Below are 25,004 nucleotides of genomic sequence, written 5' to 3'. Positions count from 1 at the left end.
AAATGTAAGTATTGTGTTTGTTGATAGCTATCCAACAGACCTACTCAGGGTGACAGATAACATTGCTCAGATTGACATTGAATTGTATGCTGGCTGGGTGAGTTTGGTGGGGGTACCTAGTCTTGTGGTATGATCTAGGTGAATCCTGAGGAAATGGATAGGGTTCTCTGTGCTGTTGCTTTGGCCACTTGTTTGTTGGACTCAGTTCCCCCCTGAAGTAGGTCTTTGCTAATGTACTGAACTCTCTGAAGGAGGGGTAGTCCCTAGAGCCCAGAAGGAGGTGGTGGTATTCCCACTCCTCAAGACCCAACAATTTTATGTAAATGTTGACCTGTCTCTAATATTCCCTTTTCAGGGAAGGTTGTTGAGAAAGTGATCAGACAGAAAATGCTGTGAACCCTCTAGGACAAGGGTAGGCAACCTTGGCTCTTTTATGACTTGTGGCCTTCAACTCCCAGAATTCCTGAGCCAGTATGGCTGACTCAGGAATTCTGGGAGTTGAAGTCCACAAGTCATAAAAGAGCCAAGGTTGCCTACCCCTGCTCTAGGAACTGGATTATCTAGACCTATTTCAGTTGGGTTTCATGCCAGGGCTAAATACAGAGACAATCTCAGTAATTTGACTTTTGTAGGTGACACAAAACTGCCAAGAAAAAAAAACTATGAATAAATCGTAAAGTACATTCTACCAACTGTGAGTTATCTAGTAAGAACAGTCCATTCAATCCCAATTTAGTTTTAACAGTCAGATTAAAAGAGTGACTTTAAATGTCTTCAATCTATCATTTAATTCTGTAGGAGAAAACCAGGCTGAGCATGAGGGGTAAGTGGGTGTCAACACATCATCAGTCTCAAGTCCCTTCATGTCCATAAGAGATCTAAGTTCAGCCCACTTTGAATTCCGTTGACTCTTATCTACTGTCAATTTGCTTTGACCATTAGCAGTCACTTTTGCACAGAGTGTAAGCATGCAACAAATCTGTTATCCTTTGAACCATCTTGCTTCCAGATTTCTTGTGCCTGACAATTCTGTATAATATAGGGAATCACCCATTGTTTTTAGGAACAACCAAATACAGAAATAATGTTTAGGTCTTTCTCTTATTGTCTAGAACCCCACAAGAAAGAAAAGCCATTACAAACAGGTAAGCATGAATTACTGCCCCATCTTTGTTTATGCGGAACCTATTAATATAGTACAACTGTGCAACATTTATTAAAACTCAGTACTTTTAATTTTCATTTTAGCCAAGCTGCCAACAAAGGATATCCATATAAAAGAATCCGATAAGATTTGGATCAAAACAAATTTAGCAATTTACACTTCCCATCAGTTAACATAAAATTATTATAATTATGGTTGCCATGAAAAAGAGGCCAACCAAAAAAATTAAATAATGATGAATAATAGAGTGCCTTTTGCCCACTCATGGTTTCCTAGGGCTCATCTCTTGCCCTGCCTCCTAGATCATTTGCTTATCTCTTGTTGAAGATACATCCTTGTATATAAGGGTTGGCTTGCTGAAAAGACCGACTGAAGCTATTCCAGCTTATCCAACTAGAAAATGGTATGTTCTATGAGAGAACAGAGTCAGACCTTCTTCATGCCTATTCTGTGTTGCCTGAAGAATGAATCTTTAGTATTGCCAGCTTTCTGGGCTCTAAACCTATAAAAGGACCATCTCAATTGGTTATAAATGCTCTCCATAGATAATTTAATTTTGACAGAGATATTAGAACTTTCACACTTAAAGTTTATCCTTTATTTTTAGGAAAGGTTGGTCTACCCAAAACCGAAAACCAAAACTGAGTGTTAGAATAAAAGAATAAAATAGAGCTTGAAGGGACCTTAGAGGTCTTCTAGTCCAGCCACCTGGTCAGACAAGATACCCTATACCATTCTCTAACTACAATTCTCCCATCAGTAATCATTGGCCCTTAAATAGAATCTTGTTGGACTGAAAGTATTTCTCCCCTCCTCTTTTTAGTTCTTTTGAGGGAGGATCCCTTCTGAAATGTTTCCCAGGCTTTCCCCCCATGGGCAGACTAAGCTGCCTTTTATCAGACCACTGATTAGGTTTCTGGTCTTGCTCCTGTCTCCCAAGGTCATTTAAACATATCATCACAGTAATCTCCTCCTAGCTTTAGCAGACCTTACTTATTCCAGGACCACCTCTTACTATAGCTGTCGCTACCCACTGTCCTTGTCCATGAAGTAGTCCTCCTCTGCCTACCTGGTTCCGTTCCCCATTACAAGCCCCCAACTAAGGGTGACTCCTTTCCCCCATCCTGTTCCTCTTCCCTCTGCTGCCACTTCCTTTAACTTTGAACTTGGCATAGAACATTGCTGAGACCCCTGACCATAGCAGGAGAAGGAACAAACCACTGTCTTTGTGCCAGAGGAAAAACTGTTCCCTTTAGTATGAACACCCAAATGTTCACATCATGTTCTGGTTTTCCTCTTACTTTCTAGAACAACCCAAGAAAGAAAAGCCAAGAGAAGTGGGTAAGCACAGTCTTATTTTGTCTTCTGCACTACTCTGAACATATGGCCATTAAAGAGATATTGACCATTTGTTTTCAATCTATGTCATAATCAAAATGTTTAAATTTTTTTCTTTCAGCCAAAGTGACAAAGAAAGTTATGCATATAAACAAAACTGGTAAGTGCCATAAAAATATATCTAGAAAATTGCACTTTTCCATTTTGACAAATTGTTATACATTAACACAACTTTATGAAGATGAGAGAAATAATGTTCTGGTCTTTCTCTTATTGTCTAGAACCCCACAAGAAAGAGAAACCATTAGAAACAGGTAAACATGAATTACTGCCACACTTCTGCTTATGTGAAACGTTAATATATTACAGCTGGGCAACATTTATTAAATCTGACTACTTTTAACTTTTCATTTTAGCCAAGTTACCGATGAAGGATATCCATGTAAAAGAATCTGGTAAGATCTGGATCAAAACAAATCTAGCAATTTACACTTCCTATCAGTTAACACAAACTTATTATTGCGAGGTGCCTTGAAATAAGAGTGACCCAAAAATATATATCAAATAATGATGAATAATAGAGTGCTTTCTGCCCATTCATGGTTTCCTAGATCTCATCTCTTGCCCTGCCTCCTAGATCATTTACTTATCACTTGTTGAAGATATATCCTCACGTGAGTTCCTCTTTCTCTGGGGTGGCTTGCTGGAGAGGCTGGTTGAAGCAACTCCAGCTTTCCAACAAGAAAATGCTATTTTCTACGAGAAAACAGAGACAGACCTTCTCCATGTCTGTTCTGTATTGCCCAAAGAAGCAGTTTTTAGTGTTACCAGCATTTTGGGCTCTAAGCCTAGAGAAGGACCATGTTAATTGGTTATAAATGCCCTCCATAGTTAATTTAATTTTGACAATCAGAGATATTTACCTTTCACATTTAAGGTTTATCCTTTCTTTTTAGGGATAATTGGTCTATTTAATACTGAAAACCGAAACTGAATATTCTCCAACTACAGTTCTCCCATGAGTAATCCCTAGACATTAAATAGAATCTTGTGAGACTGAAATTATTTCTCAATTCTTTTTCCTAGAGTTTTAGAGGGAGGGTCCCTTCTGAAATGCTTCTTCCCCACATGCGCAGACTAGGCTGCGTTTTATCAGACCACTGACTAGGTTTCAGGTCTTGGTCCTGTCTCCCAAGATCATTTCCACTTATCATCACATGTAATCTCCTCACAGCTTTAGCAGACATTGCTTATTCCAGGACCACCTCTTACTATAGCTGTCGCTACCCACTGTCCTTGTCCATGAAGTAGTCCTCCTCTGCCTGCCTGATTCGGTTTCCCATTTGAAGCCCCCAACCAAGAATATCTTCTTTTCCTCATCCTTATCCTCTGCTGCCACTTCCTTTAACTTTGAACTTGGCATAGAACACTGCAGCAACCCCTGACCACAGCAGCAGGAAAAGGAACAAATCACTTTTCTCTTTAGTACGAACACCCAAATGTTGACATCATGTTCTGGTTGTCCTCTTACTTTCTAGAACAACACAAGAAAGAAAAGCTAAGAGAAATGGGTAAGCACGCTCTTATTTTGTCATCTGCACTACTCTGGAACATATGGGCATTAAAGGGATGTTGATCATTTGTGTTCAACCTATTTCATAATCAAAGCATTTGAATCTTTTTCTTTTAGCCAAAGTGCCAAAGAAAGATATGCATGTAAACAAAACTGGTAAGTGCCATGTAAAAAAAATCTAGAAAATTGCATCTTTCCATTTGAAGAATTGTTATAATAGCAATAGCAATAGCACGTAGACTTATATACCACTTCACAGTGCTTTACAGCCCTCTCTAAGCGGTTTACAGAGTCAGCATATTGCCCCCAACAATCTGGGTCCTCATTTTACTGACCTTGAAAGGATGGAAGTCTGAGTCAACCTTGAGTCAGTGAGAATCGAACTGCTGAAGTGCTGGCAGCCAGCAATCTGCAGTCAGCAGAATTAGCCTGCAGTACTGTATCCTAACTACTCACCACCAAGGATACAATATAATAAATTATCACAACTCTGTGAAGATGAGAGAAATAATATTCTGGTCTTTCTCTTATTGTCTAGAATCCTACAAGAAAGAAGAGCCATTGAAAACAGGTAAACATGAATTATTGCCACACCTTTGCTTATGTGAATTATATCAATATATTACAGCTGTGCCACATTTATTAAAACTCAATACTTTTAACTTTTCATTTTAGCCAGGGTACTGATGAAGGATATCCATGTAAAAGAATCTGGTAAGATCTGAATCAAAACAAATCTAGCAATTTACAGTTCCCATCGGTTAAAACAAACTTATTATGACAAGTTGCCTTGAAAAAGAGACTGACCCCAGCAAAAATATTCATAATAATGAAAAATATAGGGCCTTCTGCCTATTCTTGGTTTCCTAGGGCTCATCTTTGCCCTGGCTCCTTTATCATTTGCTTACTGCTTGTTGGAGATATATCCTCTTATGAGATGCTCTTTCTCAAGATTGGCTTGCTCCAGAGGCCAGTTAAAGCTACTCCAGCTTATCCTACTAGAAAATGTATTTTCGATGACGGACCAGAGAAATACCTCCTCCATGTCTATTTTGTGTTGCCTGGAGAAGAAATCTTTAATGTTGCTAGCATTCTGAACTCTAGACCTATAGAAGGACCATCTCAACTGGTTATGAATGCCCTCCATAAGGACAATCAGAGATATTGGAACTTTTACACTTAAAGTTATCCTTTCTTTTTAGGGAGAGTTGCTCTACCAAAACCAATACTGAGTGCTCTCTAAGTACACTACTCCCATTAGTAATCATTAGCCTTTAAACAGAATCTTGGAAGGCTGAAAGTATTTCTCACTTCCTCTTCCTAGTCTTTTAGAGGGAGGACAACTTCTGAAATACTTCTCAGGCTTTCCCTCACAGTCAGACTTGGCTGCCTTTTATCAGACCACTGACTAGATGTCAGGTCTTGCTCCTGTCTCCCAAGGTCTTTCCATATATCATCAGAGTAATTTCCTCACAGCTTTAGCTGACATTGCTTATTTCAGGACCATTTCTTACACAGCTGTCGCTACCCACTGTCCTTGTCCATGAAGTAGTCCTCCACTGCCTGCCAGATTCTCTTCCCATTAGAAGCCCCCAACCAAGGGTGACTCCTTCCCCCCATCTTGTTCCTCTTCCCTCTGCTGCCACTTCCTTTAACTTTGAATTTGGAATAGAACATTGCTGCGACCCCTGACCACAGCAGAAGGAGAAGGAACAAACCACTGTCTTTGTGCCAGGAGAAGAACTTTTTTCTTTGATACGAACACCCAAATGTTGACATCATGTTCTGGTTCTCCTCTTACTTTCTAGGACGACGCAAGAAAGAAAAGCCAAGAGAAATGGGTAAGCAAACTCTTATTTTGTCTTCACCACTACTCTGGAACATAAGGGCATTAAAGGGATATTGACCATTTGTGTTCAACCTGTTTCATAATCAAAATGTTTGAATCTTTTTCTTTCAGCCAAATTGCCAAAGAAAGATATGCATGTAAACAAAACTGGTAAGTGCCATGAAAAATTAAATCTAGAAGTTTGCACCTTTCCATTTGAAAAATTGTTATAAGGTAACACAACTTTATGAAGATGAGAGAAATAATGTTCTGGTCTTTCTCTTATTGTCTAGAACCCCACAAGAAAGAAAAACCACTAGAAACAGGTAAACATGAATTACTGCCACAGTTTTGCTTCTGTGAAACATTAATATATTACAGCTGGGCAACATTTATTAAAACTCACTACTTTTAACTTTTCATTTTAGCCAGGGTACCGATGAAGGATATCCATGTAAAAGAATCTGGTAAGATCTGGATCAAAACAAATCCAGTAATTTACACTTCCCATCAGGTAACACCAACCTATTATGATGAGTTTCCTTGGAAAAAGAGACTGACCAAAAAAAATAATAATCAAATAATGATGACTAATAGAATACATTATAATGGCGACTCCTTTCCCCCATCCTGTTCCTCTTCCCTCTGCTGCCACTTCCTTTAACTTTGAACTTGGCATAGAACATTGCTGAGACCCCTGACCATAGCAGGAGAAGGAACAAACCACTGTCTTTGTGCCAGAGGAAGAACTTTTCCCTTTAGTATGAACACCCAAATGTTGACATTAAGTTCTGGTTTTTCTCTTACTTTCTAGAACGACACAAGAAAGAAAAGCCAAGAGAAGTGGGTAAGTGAACTCTTATTTTGTCTTCTGCACTACTCTGGAACATATGGGCATTAAAAGGATATTGACCATAATTTCATAATTAAAATGTCTGAATCTTTTTCTTTTAGCCAAAGTGCCAAAGAAAGATATGCATGTGAATAAAACTGGTAAGTGGCATGTAAAATATATATCTAGAAAATTGCACCTTTCCATTTGAAGAATTGTTAATACATTACCATAACTTTATGAAGATGAGAGAAATAATGTTTAGGTCTTTCTCTTATTGTCTAGAACCCCACAAGAAAGAAAAACCACTAGAAACAGGTAAACATGAATTACTGCCTCTGCTCTCATAACCTTTGCTTATGTGAAACATTAATATATTACAGCTGGGCAACATTTATTAAAACTGACTACTTTTAACCTTTCATTTTAGCCAGGGTACCGATGAAGGATATCCATGTAAAAGAATCTGGTAAGATCTGGATCAAAATAAATCCAGTAATTTGCACTTCCCATCAGTTAACACAAACTTATTATGATGAGTTGCCTTGGAAAAAAGAGAGTGACCAAACCAACCAACCAACCAACCTACCAACCAACCTACCAACCAAGAAACAAATAAATAATGCCCACTCATGGTTTAGAATAGAATAGAGCTTGAAAGAAACTTGGATGTCTTCTAGTCCAGCCCCCGGATCAAACAGAAGACCTATACCATTCTCTAAGTACTGTGCTCCCATCAGTAATCACTAGCCATTAAATAGAATCTTGTAAGACTGAACGTATTTCTCACTTCCTTTTCCTATCCTTTTTGAGGGAGGGTCTCTTCTGAAATGCTTCCCAGGCTTTCCCCCCACCTAGAAAATTGCATATTTTCGTTTGAAGAATTGTTATAACAGCAGTAGCATTTAAACTTATATACTGCTTCATAGTGCTTCACAGCCCTTTCTAAGTGTTTTACAGAGTCAGGATATTGCCCCCAACAACTTAGGTCCTGATTTTCCTCTCCTTGTAAGGATGGAAGTCTGAATCAATCTTGAGCCAGTGAGAATCAAACTGCTGAAGTGCTGGCAGCCAGCAGTCCACAGTTAGCAGAATTAGCTTGCAGTACTGCATCCTAACCACTGCACCACCATGGCTAAAGTATAATAAATTATCACAACCCTATGAAGATGAGAGAAATAATATTCTGGTCTTTCTCTTATTGCCTAGAATCTCACAAGAAAGAAAAGCCAAAAACAGGTAAACATGAATTATTGCCCCACCTTTGCTTATGTGAAATATATTAATATATTACAGCTGTGCCACATTTATTAAAACTCATTACTTTTAATTTTTCATTTTAGCTAGGCTACTGATGAAGGATGTCCATGTAAAAGAATCTGGTAAGATCTGAATCAAAACAGATCTAGTAATTTACAATTCCCATCAGTTAACACAAAGTTGTTATTATTATTATTTGCTTACTGCTTGTCTTTGTGCCAGGGGAAGAATTTTTCCATTTAATAGGAACACTCAAATGTTGACATCATGTTCTGGTTTTCCTCTTACTTTCTAGAACAACACAAGAAAGAAAAGCCAAGAGAAATGCGTAAGCAAACTCTTATTTTGTCTTCTGCACTACTCTGAAACATATGGGCATTAAAGGGATATTCACCATTTTTGTTCAATCTATGCCTTAATCAAAATGTTTGAATCTTTTTCTTTCAGCCAAAGTATCAAAGAAAGCTGTCCATGTAAACAAAACTAGTAAGTGCCATGTAAAAATAGCTCTAGAAAATTGCACCTTTCTGTTTGAAGAATTGCTATAAATTAACATAGCTCTATGAAGATGAGTGTTCTCTGAAACCAATGAATTAAAATGACTAACCTGGATAAAAGACTACATTGTGACCACTTCTGAGTTTTGTATTCAGAAGAACCTGCTGAATTAGGCTTCCTTTTGAATATCAAATTAAAAGTTTCACTGACATCCCTGGACATTCCAATGCAGAAATATTTTTGTCTTCCTCTTACTTCTAGAGCCAAACAAGAAAGAAAAAACAGTAGAAATAGGTAAATATTCTAATTTTTTTTTCAATTTCCCTCCCTGTAGTACTGACATGGTGTACTGTTCAAAATTTAAAATAACCTAAAGCAATAATTTTAGCCAAGCTTTCAGAGAAAGATAAGTTTATCAAAGAATCTGTTAAAATCTGGATAAAAATAAATCTACCAAAGTACACTTTCTGTAAGAGTGGAACGTCTGTGTGAGCTGGAACTTGACTTGGGTTACTACTAGTTGTGCAGGTTTAATATCTAGAAAAGAAAAGAAAAAGAGTTGCTCATAAACATTACATGATAGGAATAGGCAGAGCTAGCTGCAGCCTACCAGGGGAAAAGTAAAAGAAAATACATTCCCTGCTGATATTTCTGGAGCAAATGCAGAAGGAAGTGAACTCAGATTAGCAAGCCTATAAAACAAACATCAGGCAGAATGAGATAGATAAAAGGGGGGATGCAAAACAAATCCTGAGTTATCTATGTGTATCCAGCTTCCCCCTTGTGGTCAGTAAGTGAAGATAAGCTGAAGAATCATTGCCATGGATTCATATCTCCCTTTCCACTAAGCACCTTCTACTTTTAGCTTTTAATATAAGTTAACATAAGACAATGGAAATAGATGTGCTATAGGGAAAAATGTAGAGAGTAAGGGAAATGACCTTGATAGTGGTAGGCAAACTCCATTGACAAGGTGACAAGGGATGAAACATTTTTTAAAAGTCCAGAATATCTAGATAACATTTGGAAATAGCTCAGGCTAATGCCTCCCTAATTCACGGAGGAGGAGGAGGAGGAGGAGGAGGAGGAGGAGGAGGAGGAGGAGGAGGAGGAGAATCATATTTTCAAGATTCTGGTATTACAGTATAACCAATCTCAGTCAAAGTAGTTTAAGCCTCTGTGTGGAATTGATTTTCTTGTTGGGTCTACCTGGAAGGGGTGAGAAACAGTATTTAAGTTCTGAAGTAAAATGGTTAATGAGAATCAGATTGATGTAGTGCTTAAGAGGTTGAACTGGCAACTGGGAGACCTAGGTTCAAGTCTATATTCAGCCATGGATCAGTCTCAGCCCAACCAACCTCACAAGGTTGTTGTTGTGGGGAGAAATGGAAAGAAAGAATACTATTTATTACAATTACTCTAATGCTGAAATCATGCTCTGGTTTTCTTAATTTGAATTTAACATATGAAAGAAAAGCCAATAGACATAAACAAGGATGTTCATGCTTTCTAACCTTGTCCTCAGTGAAGCACATTGAAATACCATAATGTTTAAAGTTACGATATTCCAATATTTACACTTTATTTATTTCAGCAAAGCTATCAAAGAAGGATGTGCATGTGAAAGAAACTGGTAAGCACAAGGGGGGGGAAAATCAATCTAAAAAATTAGAGGGCAGGGAGGAAAGAAGGAAGGAAGGAAGGAATTTTTAACAGTATAATTAGTAAATTTGAGCTTGTTCTCTTGTCTTGGCTTCCCTGAAATATATAGATAGAACTGCCTGGAATACATGCAAACCCAATATCTTTGTTTTTCAGCATCCCAGCCCAAAAAGGATATCTTTATTCAGGAATCTGGTAAGATCTGATAAAAAAAAAGTTTAAACACTGTATAAATCAACAGAAGACTATGGACAAGTGTAACATGTGACAAGTGAATAACCAGTGAAATAAAATGGCAGAAGGAAAGAATATAATGGTTATGGTAGAATTGGGCTGGTATCAGAGAGATGCACATTTAGCTATAGAAACCATGGGGGAGTTTCAGGCAGTTTCTTTCAGTCCAGTCAAGGGAATAGGGCTGTTGTTATGGCAGGAACGGGAGGAATGGACACTATGCATTCCACAGGAAGAAAATGTGAAATATAAATCTAAAAAATAAAATAAAATTATGCATCTGTAAGAACAGTGTTCACCAGTTGGAATCTGCCCATTCTTCAACCCATGGAGAAAATTGCTTTCAAAGCGCCTTGTTGCTCTCCCTCCTTTAAGCAGAGGCACTGGAGACGAGATTGGCCTCCACCTTGCTGCAGTTCTGGAAAGTTGTTAAAAAGTGGCTCTTCTGGAGAGCCTTTGGGGGTGGATGAGTAGTTTGTGGTTAGCCAAAAGAAAGGTTGGCAATTGTGGATTATGTCTGTTTCTTTTGTGTCTTATACTGTATATGAGGAATGTACTGCATTTCAATCCTATGGAAAGAGGTAGCTTAGTCACTGTAAATTGGAAATGGAATGAGGGAGGGCGTTTCAATCCCAGTTTTATTTTAATTGATGAATTGCGGAATTGTTTTATGTCTGTGATATTGGTCTATCATTTCATTCTTTGTAATATATGGAATAAACACACGCTTTGCTGTAAAGCCTCTGATGGAGAATCATGTTTTGTTCTTCTTCCTACTTCTTAGACTCACACAAAAAAGCAAAGCAAATAGAAATAGGTCAGTATGTTAATGTTTTCTTTCTTTTACAACCGCAAAACATGATATTGGACATGGATATGGATTATACATGTTCAAAACGTAGAATAACTGAAATCTTTATATCTTCTTCTTTTAGCCAAAGTGCCAAAGAAACATGTGCATGTAAAGGAATCTGGTAAGACTGGGCTAAAAAAGTATCTCAGAAATGGCACTGTTCCCTTTGAATCCTTAGTATAAATTAACAGAAGACTCTGGAAATGGATGTTACACATCTTAAGTGACTACCTAGTAAAATAAAGCACAAAATATGAATAAAATATTATATTCTTCAAAGTGGGGGTTACCTAGGCCTCAACCACACACAGTCCTGTTATTTTGGCTTTAAGGCAGTCTGCTTGTCCCTTCTTAAGGAGATATCCTCACAATGAACCTTGGTACTGGAGCCAGATTGTGGGGGATCTTGAAGAAATATTTCCTTAATTGCTGGCAGAGAAGCACTATCATGAAAACATGAAGGCACGGTATTTTAGTCCTATTACTGGAAGAAGGGATGAAAACTGTTCAGTCATATTCTCGATTTAGAACAGGGCTCTGCAAAGGCAAAAAACATCACAAAACATCACGATACGTCATGTGATGCAATTGAGTTTGACACCCGTGATTTAGAAGATATATAAGCCTTAAGAAGAAAAACACAGAAACAAATAAGCAAACATAATAAAGTGCATTCTGCCAACTGAATCCAGAATCTGTTCAATCCCAGATTAGTTTTGTTTGTGGAATGAAAGTGCTCTCGGTCTATAACTTGATTCTTCATTAAGTATTAAATTATAGACTGTTTATTTTGAAATTTTGAATGCCAAAATCATGGTCTCCCTCTTACTTTCTAGAAGCAGACAAGAAAGAAAAACCAATAGAAACAGGTAAGCATAGTCTTATTATCCCACCTATGCTTACCTGAAAGATGTATTACAGGTACTGATTATCCAGATTCAACATTTATAATCATATTTTCATTTTAGCCAAGCTGCCAAAGAAGGCCGTGCATGCAAACAAAACTGGTAAGATTTGAGAAAAAACATAAATATGGAGCATTCCATTTTATACCCTCAAAAATTAATTAAAACTACAGAAATTAGTATTCCATAAGTAACGTGAAATAAAACATCAAGCATAGATAGGAGACTATGTTCTGTCCAATGAGATTATCTGGCCAGATGTTCATTTTCTTCCTGTTGTTTTAAATGTGGATTTAAAAGACTTGCTGACTTAAAATAATCTCTACGATTTTAATCTGTTTAATGTATGGAATTATACGCACACCACCTACTTTTATTTTGTACTTGGAAATGCAGAAATCATATTATGATCATCCTCTTATTTCCTAGAAACGCATAAGAAAGTAAAGCCCATAGAAACTGGTAAGTATGTTGTTATTGTATCTTCTTTACTTTCCTGAAGCAAATGATATGGTAGAGTTGTCCAACATTTATAATAACTCAGTACGTATATACTTTTACTTTAGCCATACTGCTAAAGAAGAATATCCATGTAAAATGTAGTATATCCATGTAGTATAAACAAGTTGTTAATGTTTATAATAACTTAGTATTTATATCCCTTTATTATAGCCAAGCTGCTAAAGAGTGATGTGCACTTAAAAGAAACTGGTAAGGGCTGTGTAAAACCATTCTAGCACATACTTACAACCTTCAATTCCTTCTATAAATTAACCCAACATTATCAACATGAGTTTGCCTTGAAAATGTGCCTGATTGAAGAAATCAAATGATGAGGATGGATAATAGCAATAGCACTTAGATTTGTATACTATTTCACAGTGCTTTACAATCCTCTCTAAGTGATTTACAGAGTCAGCACATTGCCCCCAATAATCTGGCTCCTCATTTTACTGACCTGGGAAGGATGGAAGGCTGTGTCAACCTTGAGCCGGTGAGACTTGAACTGCCAAACTGCAGGCAGCTGGCAGTCAGCAGAAGTAGCCTGCAGTACTGCCTGTAACCACTGCGCCATCACAGCTCAAAGAGGGATAATAGAGTGCCATCTGCCCATTCTTGGCTTCCTAGCACTCATCCCTTACCTTGCTTCAAGATCATTTGCTTACCATTGCTTGAAGATATGCCCTCACATGAGATGCTTCAGCTTAGGGTTTGTATGCTGCTGGAATTTTTCCAGGTGATCCAGTCATAATGTGGTATTTTTCATCAGAAACCAAAAGCAGACCTCCTAAATGACTGAGTTGCCCAAAGGAATCTCTAGAGTTGATAAAGTGCTGTATTCCAGTTATTGCACAAGAGAATCAAACCATCCCATTTGGCCATGAATTCTTGTGAATCCAATGTCATTTTAACTGTGGCTATTAGAAAACTAGTATCTCTTGTTTGGAGGTTGTCCTAGCTTCTGTATGGCTGGTAGGCCTTATCTGAAATATTGAACTCATTAATAATCAATATTTATTATTCCTATCTATAACCTCTGTGGCAGCTTTAGCAAGACACTGCATGAACTCCCCCTCCTGTTGATCTGAGCCTTTCTTCCTTTTTTTTTACCTTTTCCTTCTTCTTTGCCTGTATCCTTCTCACATCTCAGCCAAGTATGGACCCTTCCTTATACTTAGTCCTCTTCCCTTAAAGAGCCATTTCTCTTAAATCTCTGCTCATGGGAGAACTGTACTATCATATCTGAGAGCAGCAGAACAGGAAGAGGAGGTAACTTCTGTACTTATGCAACATAGGTAACCTTCTCTTTTTTCACATCAGTGCCCCAAATGTTTGTAATATATTGAATAATCCCACACGATGCAGTAAACACTAAAATACAGAAATTATGTTCTAGTCTTCCTTTTCCTTTTTAGAATCACACAAGAAAGGAAAGTTGGCAGAAACGGGTAAGTATGCACCTGTGTTTAATCTTTGCTTACCAGAAACACATGGATATGGGTAACCTAGGTTCCAAATTTTATCATAATTAAAATGCTTAATCTTTTTTATTTTAGCCAAGCTGCCAAAGAAGGATATTCATGTAAAAGAATCTGGTAAGACCTGGGTAAAATCATATGCATGAAATTACATGTTTCACTTTGAGCATTTTCTGTAAATTAAGACAAATCGATGGAAATGTGTTTTCCATGCTTATTAAGTGACCAAGAAAAGTGACTAAGAGAAGCGACTATGTAGTGGAATAATATCAGAGATGATTAATATACTGCATTCTGCCCACTGTGAATTATCTAGTTAGAAAAACTTGTTCAATCCCTGTTTTAATTGTGAATTGAGAAGTCTCACTGTCTATAAATGATCTCAGTCTATTATTTTATTCTTTATAATACATGGTCTTACTTAACTATAAAACAGTTTATAATGTTCTGGTCTCTGAGTTTCTAGAAACAGTTAACTATGCTCTTATTCTTTCCCCTCTGCTTCTCTGAAACATATGGATGTAATATGCTCTTCAAACTTTATAATATACCAATATTTAAAAGCATTTATTTTAACCAAGCTGCCAAAGAAGGATATGCATGTTAAAAGGTCCAGTAAGACATGAGTAAGCTCAAATGTAGACATTACTTTGAACATTGAGTATAGCATAACACAAGGTTATGGGAATAAATGTGCAATTTAAAAAGAATTAACTAAGAAGGTAAATAAAATAACTCCTTTCTGTCCTTCTGTTCCTCTTCCATCTGCTGCCATTTCCTTTAATTGGCAGCATAGAAGGAACAAATCATTGTCTTTGTGCCAGGGGCAGAACCTTTTCCTCCCAACTCCCAAATGTTGACAGCATTGTCTGGTTTTCTTCTTACTTTCTAGAGCTCCACAAGAAAGAAAAGCCAAGAGAAATGGGTAAACATTCCTTTATTGTGTCTTCTCTGAAACACATTGGCATTAAATGGATATTGATTATTATCTGTGTTCAATCTATGTCATAGTTAAAATTTTTGATTATTTTTTTTAGCCAAAGTGTCAAAGAAAGATGTGCATGTAAATAAAACTGGTAAGTGCTATGTAAAATTATGCCTAGAAAATCCCATTTTCCATTCTGGACAATTACTATGTAAACACATGCTGTGGAAATGAATGTGTCATAAAACTAGTGAATTATACTGAATTAAAGTTGCAAAATGGGATGATGAATCTCATTCTGCCCACCTTGTAGTCAAAAGACCTCACTCAGTCTATGCTTCATTTTAACTGTCAGATTAAAAGACTCTCTTACCTTGAAGGGATTTTAATCTATGATATAATTCTATGTAGAATGTCACTTACTGCTTGCTATAAACAACCAAATGTAGAAGTAATTTTCTGGTCTTCTTATTTTCTAGAAGCAAATAAGAAAAAAAAACCAATAGAAACAGGTAAGCATGCTCCTATTTTCCCACCTACGCTTATCTGAAAGATTTGTTTCAAAAACTCATTACCAAATTCAACATTTATAATAATCAATATATTTGTTACTTTTCATTTTAGCCAAGCTGCAAAAGAAAGCTGTGTATGCAAACCAAACGGGTAAGACCTCAGGGGGCAAAAACCTGAGAAATTCAACTTCCCCTTGTGAAAATTAACAAAAAACTTATCTGACCAGAAGGGTCTTGTCAACTCTGCTTTCTTTTAATTATGGAATTAAGTCGGATCACTAAAGTGATCTCACTCTATGATTTTAACATGTTTAAGATATGGAATTATATTTTTTTTTGTACTCTGAAATGCAGAAATCATATTCTGATTTTTCTCTTATTTTCTAGTAACACATAAGAAAGAAAAGCCAATAGAAATAGGTAAGTATGTTGTCATTGTACCTCCTTTATTTTCCTGAAGCAAATGATATGGTAGAGTTGTCCAACACTTATAATAACTCAGTATGTATATATATTTATTTTAGCCAAACTGCTAAAGAAGAATATCCATGGAAAAGAATCTGGTAAGTTTTGGGTAAAAACAAATCTAGCGATTTAAACTTCCCATCAGTTAACACAATACTATTGAGATGTTTTTGCTTTGAAGAAATCAAATGATGAGGATGGATAATTGAGTGCTTTCTGTCCAGTCTTGGTCTCTTAACATTCATCCCTTGCTCTGCTCCAACATAATTTGCTTGCTGTTGCTTGAAGATATGTGTTCACACGAGGTGCTTCATGTTTGCTTGCTGCTGAGGCAGACTGGAATTCTTCCAGGTGATCTCAGGAGACAAACTGTTGGATTTCAGTTATCCCACAATAGGATCAAATGACCTGACCATGAGTTTTTGTGAATCTAATGTCATTATAACTGTGGCTACTAGAAAACTAGATCTCTCCTATTTGAAGATTGTCCTTGCTTCTGTCTAGCTGGTAGGCTTTGTTTGGAATATTGAACTCATAAATCACCAACACTAGTGAATAATCCCTAAGTTTATTGTTTCTATCTATTACCTCCATGGCAGTCTTGGTAAGACACTGCACGACTCCTACCCCTAACCTCTCTTCCATGACCCACCTTTTATTTCTTCTTTGCCTATTTCCTTCCCACATCCTAGCCAAGTGTGGACCCTTCCTTATACTTATTCTTCTTCCCCCAAAACTCATTTCTCTTAAATCTCTCATTATGAGAAAGCTTTACTGTCATATCTGACAGCAGCAAAAGTAGGATGAGAGGCAACCACTGTTTTTGCACCAGTGGGAAAATCTCTGAATGAATAGATAATAAAGTACACTCTGCCAAACTTGAGTTATCTAGTCAGAGCAGTCCCTTCAATACCAATTTAGTTTCAGTTGGGGAATTATTATTATTTTTTTGCCTCTAAGTACCCTCAGTCCATCATTTGCTTCTCTGTTATGTATTAAATTATGCACTGTTTAATATGAATACCCAAATGCAGAATTCATATTTTTGGCCTTCTTACTTTTTAGAGGCAGACAAGAAAGAAAAGCCAATTGAAATAGGTAAGCATGGTCTTATTTCCCTGAAATAACCTTACCTGAAAGATGTGTTATGCATATTTAGAATCCATATTCAGCATTTACAATAATTAATCTATTTAAATCTTTTTATTTTAGCCAAGCTGTCCAAGAAGGCTGTGCAAGCAAGCAAAACTGGTAAGACTTGAGAAAGAATAAATTTGGGAAATTGCCCTTTTCATCTTGAAAATTAAGAAAAAATTAATGAGTGTTTCATAAGAGAAGTAATTAATTGCTGAAAATAAACCATCACATGTAGAAAGAAAAATAATTTCATTGTCTCTTGTTTTCTAGAAGTACGCAAGAAGGAAAGGCCAATAGAAATTGGTGAGTATGCTATCCATGTCCTATTTTTTAGTTCCCTGTTTAAAATTTATAATAATCCCAAATTTGTATTATTTAATTTTAGCCAAGCTGCCAAAGAAGGATATTCAAGTAAAAGAATCTGGTAAGATCTTAGCAAAATAAAAAAGTAAAAATGGCCACAATGAATTATTTAGGATCATCATCGTCAGGTCTTTCTCTCACTTTATAGAACCAGAAAAGAAAGAAAAGTCAATACAAATAGGTAAGCACTTTTTTATTTTCTAAATTTTGTTTCCTGAAACAAATGGTTATGATAAGAATATTATCTATGTATAACATTTATTATGACCAAAATACTTATATTTTTTTTTAGCCAAGCCGCCTAAGAAGGATGTGCATATAAAGGAATCTGGTAGGATCTGGGCAAAAACACACCTATGTATGAATTTGCATTTTCCACTTTTGAGCACTTACTTTTAAATGAAATAAAATTAAAATGTAACATAGTATACATTTTGAACACTGTGGCCTCATCCATGCTGCCCCATTGCTATAGATTCAAGATAGCCTATTTACTGTTTGTAGACGAAATATATTTTTACTTAAGGGTCCTCCATCTCAGAGTGAGCTTGCGATTGAGAAATGGGGAATTTGTTCCAGGCAATCTAGCCAGACCTTAATCTTTACCATCAGAAAAAAGAAGTAGGTCTCTTCCATAATCATTCTGTGTTGCCTAGAGATAGATTCCTAAGGTTTGGCAAGCCACTGGGCTTCATTATTCCACAAATGGACTGAACCATCCCCTCCCATCCATCATGAATTGTGACTATCAAGGAGATGAAATCCCTCCAATTTGCAGCTTGCCTTTCCTTTTGTGGGGGTGAGAATAGAGTCAGCTTAAGAGGATCTGGAATTTGTGAAAGACCACAACTGGTCCTTCCCAAGGTTGCTGTCCCCACCAATAAGCCCTGCAAAACCTAATGGACACTGCATAGCTGATCACACCTCTCATCCTGCCATCTTAACCTCTCTTCCCTCATCCACTTCATAATTCTCCTTCTCTGCCAGCCTGGCTCTCTGAGTCACACGAAGCCTTCCAGCCAAGTGCAGATCCTTTCCTTATCTTTCTTCCATGGCCATTTCTGTTACCTCTGCCTTTGCTACTGCCTTTGATAGCAGCAGCAGGTAACCACAAGGGAACAAGAGGGAACTATGGGCATTCAAATGGAGAAATAATGCTCTGGTTTTTCTCTTCTAGAACTGCATAAGAAAGGAAAGCCAGTGGAAAAAGGTGAAAATGTTATTTTCTTATCCTTCCCTGAAACATACGATTTTTTATAAAGATATTGATTATCCAGGTTAAACATTTACAATACCAAAAATGTTTCACTGTTTTTATTTTAGCCAAAGAAAGATGAGCATGTAAATAAAGCTGGCAAGTCCTTTGTAAAAATAAACTCAGAAAATTGTACTTTTTACTTTTAACACTCAGTATAGATTATGGCAAGCCTCTGGAAATCAGCATGCCATTTAACAGATGAGTAAAAAAGTTAAATTTTTAAAAGGTGACTTGGATAACCAATTATATTCTGTTCCCTGCAGGATATCTCTCAAATTACATGTAAAAAAATCACTAGTTTTTTATGTGTGTCTGGCAATCTAGTATCCTTCAGCCAGAATAGTTCTAGCAAATTAACATTTATAAAACTTATTATTCTTCAGGCAAACTATGCAAATGCAAATATGATATTTAATGTACTGAGTATCTTAACTCTCTCCAATCTTAATAAGCCATTTTGAAATGAAAGGTTTACCTTTTGCTCAATTTTGTGTGTGTGTGACACACACACACACACACACACACACACACACACTTGACAGAAGGAGAACTTTATTTTTTGATGCTGCAAGATATGATTGTATCTTAGTAAGTTTGAGGGAGGAAGAACTTTGCTCATGAATGCTACTATAGACCTGACAACATCATCAATTCAAGAAGCACAACTGTTATTGCCTTGTCCTGCTGAGGTAAACATTTCTCAATTTCATATACCGTAAGTGGATGGAAATGCATAACACAACATACTATTTTATTAGTAATCCTGTTCCCATATATGAAATGTGTAAACTGCTCTGGGGATGCAATTCCTTTATCATTAAAATAAATATCAGGGTGTTCTCCAAATATTTTTTTCCAAAGTTTTGCTATATTTTATAGTAGTGCTTTATTATCGTGCATCAAAAATATGTGGATGATCTGTATACTAAGCAAAGACTTTATCACATATTGGATCTTGGAGATCACCTTTGGGAAAAAGAACTGGCGATTTGCCTCATGGCCTTCCTATACAGAGAGTGTGAGGTGCTGCCCCACAAGCGGGCACCTTTTTGAGAGTGGCAGAGGCTCATTTTGTTCCATTCTGGAGTGATCCAAATTGTGACCACTCCCAAAATGATTCCCACTCTCAGGACAGCAACAGATGGCCTCTGTATAGGAAAGCCACATGGCAGATTGACGGGTTCTTCTTCCCAAAGGTGATCTTCAGAAAAAGTAAGTGAAGTGAGGCATGACAGTGGAGTGGAGGAGGCCCAAAGCCTGTGAAGACCCAGCCATTTGGGAGGTAAGCTCAAAGGACCCAGCAGGGCAGGATTGGGGAAAAATAGACGAGTGAGGGTCTCTACAGCATTCCTACATTTGAGCATAAGGGCAGGCAGATTGCCAAGTGCCAGAATTTTGTTCACAGGACCACAGGGGCCTACAGCAGCTGTAAATTCAGATACAGGTTATAATCTCTTTGTTCAGTGCTATCATAATTTCAGATGGTCTCTGAACAAAGAGTCATAAATCAAGGACTACTTGTAACCCCCCCCCTCTTAGGAATGAATGGTGCTTTTGTTTTTGGCATTTCATCATTGGGGAAGAAGTCATTATTAATCAAGATGACAGAAAAACCTCTGCATTTTTGAAGCACTGAATCTACCCGTCAATCCTAATCCAACAAAAAAGTTTTAGCATGTAAGAAAAGTTTATGCTGCCACTTAACCTCTCTAGGCGAGAAGAAGGCAATGCATGCATCTGATCACTGGCCATGTGCTGAAAAATATAAATAAGGATGCCAGATCCAATTCTGGAAGACTTCCATTTCTGCCCACTTAACCATTCATTGGCACTGCCGCTAGGAGCTTTAAACACTTTTCAGGCATGGCAGAAGCTGTGAAAATACCATGTAACAACAATGTTTCCATAAATATTATTTTCATGTTTTTATTTTTTGACTTGTAGTTATTCAATAAACTCAAATATCCATGTATATTTCAAAACTGTGCAATCTTAAACCATCCCATGATGATGGATGCAGCTACCCCATGGATGCATGGATGCAGCTACAGTAGTAGCACTGCTCCAGGGTTTCAGAAAAACATGTTATCAGTTGTTCTTTTTAGAATGCTCATTATGTATTTCCTTGTGCTCCAGATCCTCACTAAACAGTCTTCAAGTAATTAGATCGAGTTCTGTTGGGAGAATCCACTTTTGTTAGGATCTTTCTGGAAAATCTTAAAAACATTTTTCAATCTTCTTCAGGAAAGAAAAGAGTGCTGTGAAATAACAGAAATGTGTTTGTTTTTGTTTTATACCAAGGGGATCAACCGATTCAAAAACATCTTTCTCCTCTCCTACCAGATTCATCCCTAGTTGCTTTTAAAAAAAAATATAATTGAAAATATTGCTTCATTCTACATGGCTACATATTGAATTTCTCGTGAGGATTTTATTATTTCTTAGGCTTTTAAAGCTTTTATGCTGTTTTTAGATTGGGTAGCTACCACTTGGGTTATCTGTGGTAATATATACAAATAAATGTGTGTTGTAAGAATTTTGAGGTTCTGTATAGTGTTCAGAATATATTCTTACTTTATTTGCAGCTGTTGGAGGAACTCATAAGCCAAAAGGTCAGGAATATTATTTCCTTTTTAAAATTTATGTACTTATATAGAGAATACTTTGCAGCTTGATCCCTAGCCAATTTTCAGAGAGGAGTTGTAGAGACCTTCATTCAGTTCAATAATTCTGAGAGCTGGGTTTGTGTCTCATGAGATTGTACACTTCTCTTTCACACAGTAACAGTTAGTCATTACTGCTTTTTTATTAAAAGTGTTTTCAATCATGAACTATCACTTGAATTAAAACGAACATTTTGTTAGTTTTATTTTATTTATTTATTATAAATTTATATAAGTGTCTAACTCACACATAGGTGACTCCTACCTTAAAATAGCTTTTCTTTTATATGTAAATGATAAATTAACATAATTTGTTATTCCTTTTTTGGAAAAAAAAGACTATGGCTTAGACCTTTTATGACTTTGGAATTCAAAACATACTTAATTATTTATCTATACCCTGCCTTTATTATTTTTATAAATGTATCAAGGCAGAGAACATATATAATACCCCTTCCTCCTCTTATTTTCCCCTCAACAACAACCCTGTGGGGGTGGGTGGGGGGTGGAGCTGAGAGAGAGTGACTGGTCACCCAGCTGGCTTTCATGATTAAGGTGGGACTAGAGGTCGCAGTCTCCTAGTTTTTAGCCTGGTCCCTTAAACAACATGATTTGTCTTCTATTTAATCTGTGCTTCAACTAGCTTATACAGTGGTACCTATGTATCTGCCAGTGGTATCTTGGTATCTGTTCCAGAAGACATGACAAATATTAAAATTGACAAATACCGAGAAAACCACATGACTTACCACGTGACCCACTATTTTGGCCAAAAGAAATAGCAAGTCACAAGGCAGCTGGCCTTGCATGTCAAAATACTGGGAGGAAGACGAGTGCTGGGACAAGATTCCTGCTTCAAAGCGCGTTGAATATTGAATTTGATGAGTTTTGAAGTAGTCAAGTGCCTGTATCCTAAATCTGCAGAAGCTTTCTTCAGGAGCTGCACATTCTTCTCCTTTACAGGGGAATTTAAAGAATTATTTTTTTATCTATAAGGTGAAAGTTCAGCTTACAAAATCATTAAATCAGACCTACCATGGTTAACAATCGATAGGTAAAACTGTAGGTAGTTTAAGATTCAGGTAGCAAGCCAAATGCAATTAAGAATAGCAGCAGATGCTTCTAGCTTATTTCTCACAGCCATTTCAAGGAAGATAACCTCTCAATCTAGGTGCCTTTCATCTTTGATACACTATGCTTTTCTCCCACTAACTCCCACTAACTAACTAGGGTAGACATCCAGATAAATGTATTCAGGTTGATCAACTTACCATAGGATTTTATATTATTTTAATTATAGGACTACTTACAACCCAGTTTCTAAATTCTGGTAGCTGGGGCCCCCACAGTCATGTGACCACATTTTGGGTTCTTTGTAACCAGCCCATATTTATGGCTGTTTGCAGCATTTGGCAGTCATATGGCCATGATTTACAATATTATTATTTTTTTGCTGGAAACTGGCATTTACTTCACGTTTCCAGCAAAAAATTGCAGACAATGGATTCGCTTAAGGACCGCCACAAAAAAGATGGTAAAATTATCATGGTCAGGTGATGACCCACTTAACAATCCACATGATTTATGACTATAATTTTGGGCTCAATTATGGTCAAAAATTGAGGGCTACCTATATCATGTTCTTTTTCTCTCTGCCATTCTACAAGATTATAATCTAGATGTAGATTGCTTAGGAGACACAAATATAATGTTATTGCATAATTCTGAATTATCTGTTATGATCTAATCAATATGTAAAAATGTCACTTCAAATAAGCAGTAGAGATTTAATGCTTTTTCAATGGCATAAGCCATTCTCTTTGAGACTAGCTGTGTTACATGTCCCTTATCTTTGTTTTGCAGCGTTACACGAAAAGAAAGAAGAAAGACCAAGCAAGGCAGCAGAACAAGGTAAAAATAAAATAAAATCAGTCAAGCTGATATGTTCTAAAACAAGTGTCAGAGCTGTTTAAAAAAAATACACATTTCATATTGCAAGAAATGGACAACCTTGAATTTGTCTCTTTTAACTATCTTGGTGAGTAGTCTTTTCAACCTGTCTAGGAAACATCATTTTGACAGAATTCAGTTTGTATATATTCAAACACAGAGACAAAATGTAGCAGTTTATCTAGACATGTCATCTTTTGTGGCCTAAATTATTTTAACTGACTTGATTTCTGGCATAAAGGCTTTAAGTGGAGATGAACATTCTATGGGATAGGCATTATTCTTTATGTTTTAACAATACCTGACCATTTTTGTGGATCTTTAAAGAAGTTGCATTGCATAGAGGTAGCTCTTGACTTCCAGCCATTCATTGAATGGCCATTTGAAGTGATAATTTTTCCAGGTGCCTTCCAACGAGCAAAGTCAATGAGGGAAGATCATAAAATTGGGCCTGACTCACTTAATAATCACTTTGCTTAGCAATGAAAATTCTAGTTCCAGTAATGGTCATAGGTCAAGGACCACCTGTACTGTGAGGCAAATGTAGGTATAGAATGTGGACTTCAGCATGTTTCCATTTAAACGGCCAAATCAGCATACAGGTTTTAATATAGAAAAAGTTATAGAATTGATATAAAGGAAAACTCTATAAAATGAAGATTTATATAAAGTGAATATTTAAATAATTTAAATAAATTTCAACATCAGGCATTGTTTCTTTGAATGCTACAGCACAATTTCTTCTTTTTCCTCCTGGGTACAGTTAATTTTGTGTCCTATAGTTTTGTCCCCATTAGTACTTAAGGTAATGGTTCCCCCGCACATGTGTGCTAGTCATTTCCAACTCTAGGGGCCAGTGCTCATCTCCGTTTCAAAGCTGAAGAGCCATCGCTTGTCCGAGAACATCTCCGTGGTCATGTGGCACAGAACGCTGTTACCTTCCCACTATAGTGGTCCCTATTTTTCTACTTGCATTTTTACATGCTTTCGAACTGCTAGGTTGGCAGAAGCTGGGACGAGTAACAGGCGCTCACTCTGTTACACGGCACTCGGGATTCGACCCGCCAAACTGCGGACCATCTGATCGACAAGCTCAGCATCCTAACCCACTGAGCCACCGCATCCCTATCATTAGTACTTAGTTACCAGTTAAAATCATGATGCCTAGGTAAAATTCAGTTGCTGGGCTTTTCTATGGAAAATCTGTGCTCCTTAGGTTTTGATAATGCTACAAATGTCCTTAAGCAATGAATGCTGTTTGTTTGGAGACATAGATCTCCAAACAAACTTAAGTAAGGTGTCACACCCCAATATTTATAATTTGCTTCCAAAGGATTTGTTCCAGCCTATTTAATCATTTTGAATAGTGGGTTCTTTGACTCAGGAATGAAGACGCAAACAGAGTACAGGTAACTCATACTTTATTTCGTGCTGTGACTGTACTGAGGGAAATGGCTGCAGCCAACCACAATATATAGTCTAGCCCCTAGGCGGCAGTGAATAGGTTTGAATCAACCATTGCCGCCTGGGGATAGCCAATTGCAGCACAGGAGACTGGTAGTATGGGTTGCTGGAGAGCCATTAGCTGCTCCAGCAACCCACGT

General features: G+C 37.0%; 1 protein-coding gene across 1 annotated transcript in view; it reads left to right on the top strand.

The window, feature by feature from the left end:
* TRDN (triadin) overlaps nucleotides 1–25,004 on the top strand; it is a gene marked incomplete at its 3' end in the record, with an annotated part of 235,922 nt that overhangs the window by 181,339 nt on the left and 29,579 nt on the right. Inside the window, exons 28-74 of the mRNA XM_083374012.1 lie at nucleotides 1,113–1,145; nucleotides 2,474–2,506; nucleotides 2,625–2,663; nucleotides 2,785–2,817; nucleotides 2,920–2,958; nucleotides 4,042–4,074; nucleotides 4,194–4,232; nucleotides 4,615–4,647; nucleotides 4,752–4,790; nucleotides 5,885–5,917; nucleotides 6,037–6,075; nucleotides 6,198–6,230; nucleotides 6,333–6,371; nucleotides 6,719–6,751; nucleotides 6,859–6,897; nucleotides 7,022–7,054; nucleotides 7,167–7,205; nucleotides 7,946–7,975; nucleotides 8,080–8,118; nucleotides 8,292–8,324; nucleotides 8,444–8,482; nucleotides 8,756–8,788; nucleotides 10,089–10,127; nucleotides 10,313–10,351; nucleotides 11,175–11,207; nucleotides 11,326–11,364; nucleotides 12,080–12,112; nucleotides 12,212–12,250; nucleotides 12,578–12,610; nucleotides 12,821–12,859; nucleotides 14,065–14,097; nucleotides 14,206–14,244; nucleotides 15,020–15,052; nucleotides 15,165–15,203; nucleotides 15,532–15,564; nucleotides 15,677–15,715; nucleotides 15,952–15,984; nucleotides 16,089–16,127; nucleotides 17,095–17,127; nucleotides 17,242–17,280; nucleotides 17,437–17,469; nucleotides 17,552–17,590; nucleotides 17,678–17,710; nucleotides 17,822–17,860; nucleotides 18,707–18,739; nucleotides 21,373–21,399; nucleotides 23,314–23,361. Coding sequence (XP_083230138.1) covers nucleotides 1,113–1,145; nucleotides 2,474–2,506; nucleotides 2,625–2,663; nucleotides 2,785–2,817; nucleotides 2,920–2,958; nucleotides 4,042–4,074; nucleotides 4,194–4,232; nucleotides 4,615–4,647; nucleotides 4,752–4,790; nucleotides 5,885–5,917; nucleotides 6,037–6,075; nucleotides 6,198–6,230; nucleotides 6,333–6,371; nucleotides 6,719–6,751; nucleotides 6,859–6,897; nucleotides 7,022–7,054; nucleotides 7,167–7,205; nucleotides 7,946–7,975; nucleotides 8,080–8,118; nucleotides 8,292–8,324; nucleotides 8,444–8,482; nucleotides 8,756–8,788; nucleotides 10,089–10,127; nucleotides 10,313–10,351; nucleotides 11,175–11,207; nucleotides 11,326–11,364; nucleotides 12,080–12,112; nucleotides 12,212–12,250; nucleotides 12,578–12,610; nucleotides 12,821–12,859; nucleotides 14,065–14,097; nucleotides 14,206–14,244; nucleotides 15,020–15,052; nucleotides 15,165–15,203; nucleotides 15,532–15,564; nucleotides 15,677–15,715; nucleotides 15,952–15,984; nucleotides 16,089–16,127; nucleotides 17,095–17,127; nucleotides 17,242–17,280; nucleotides 17,437–17,469; nucleotides 17,552–17,590; nucleotides 17,678–17,710; nucleotides 17,822–17,860; nucleotides 18,707–18,739; nucleotides 21,373–21,399; nucleotides 23,314–23,361 — 1,689 coding nt within the window. The remainder of the gene's footprint in view (nucleotides 1–1,112; nucleotides 1,146–2,473; nucleotides 2,507–2,624; nucleotides 2,664–2,784; nucleotides 2,818–2,919; nucleotides 2,959–4,041; nucleotides 4,075–4,193; nucleotides 4,233–4,614; nucleotides 4,648–4,751; nucleotides 4,791–5,884; nucleotides 5,918–6,036; nucleotides 6,076–6,197; nucleotides 6,231–6,332; nucleotides 6,372–6,718; nucleotides 6,752–6,858; nucleotides 6,898–7,021; nucleotides 7,055–7,166; nucleotides 7,206–7,945; nucleotides 7,976–8,079; nucleotides 8,119–8,291; nucleotides 8,325–8,443; nucleotides 8,483–8,755; nucleotides 8,789–10,088; nucleotides 10,128–10,312; nucleotides 10,352–11,174; nucleotides 11,208–11,325; nucleotides 11,365–12,079; nucleotides 12,113–12,211; nucleotides 12,251–12,577; nucleotides 12,611–12,820; nucleotides 12,860–14,064; nucleotides 14,098–14,205; nucleotides 14,245–15,019; nucleotides 15,053–15,164; nucleotides 15,204–15,531; nucleotides 15,565–15,676; nucleotides 15,716–15,951; nucleotides 15,985–16,088; nucleotides 16,128–17,094; nucleotides 17,128–17,241; nucleotides 17,281–17,436; nucleotides 17,470–17,551; nucleotides 17,591–17,677; nucleotides 17,711–17,821; nucleotides 17,861–18,706; nucleotides 18,740–21,372; nucleotides 21,400–23,313; nucleotides 23,362–25,004) is intronic.

The sequence above is a fragment of the Vipera ursinii genome, assembly GCF_947247035.1.
Source record: "Vipera ursinii genome assembly, chromosome: 1".
In the NCBI taxonomy this organism is placed as follows: Eukaryota; Metazoa; Chordata; class Lepidosauria; order Squamata; family Viperidae; genus Vipera; species Vipera ursinii.
Note: the sequence above shows the minus strand (reverse complement) of the source record. Positions and strands in the feature narration are given on the sequence as shown.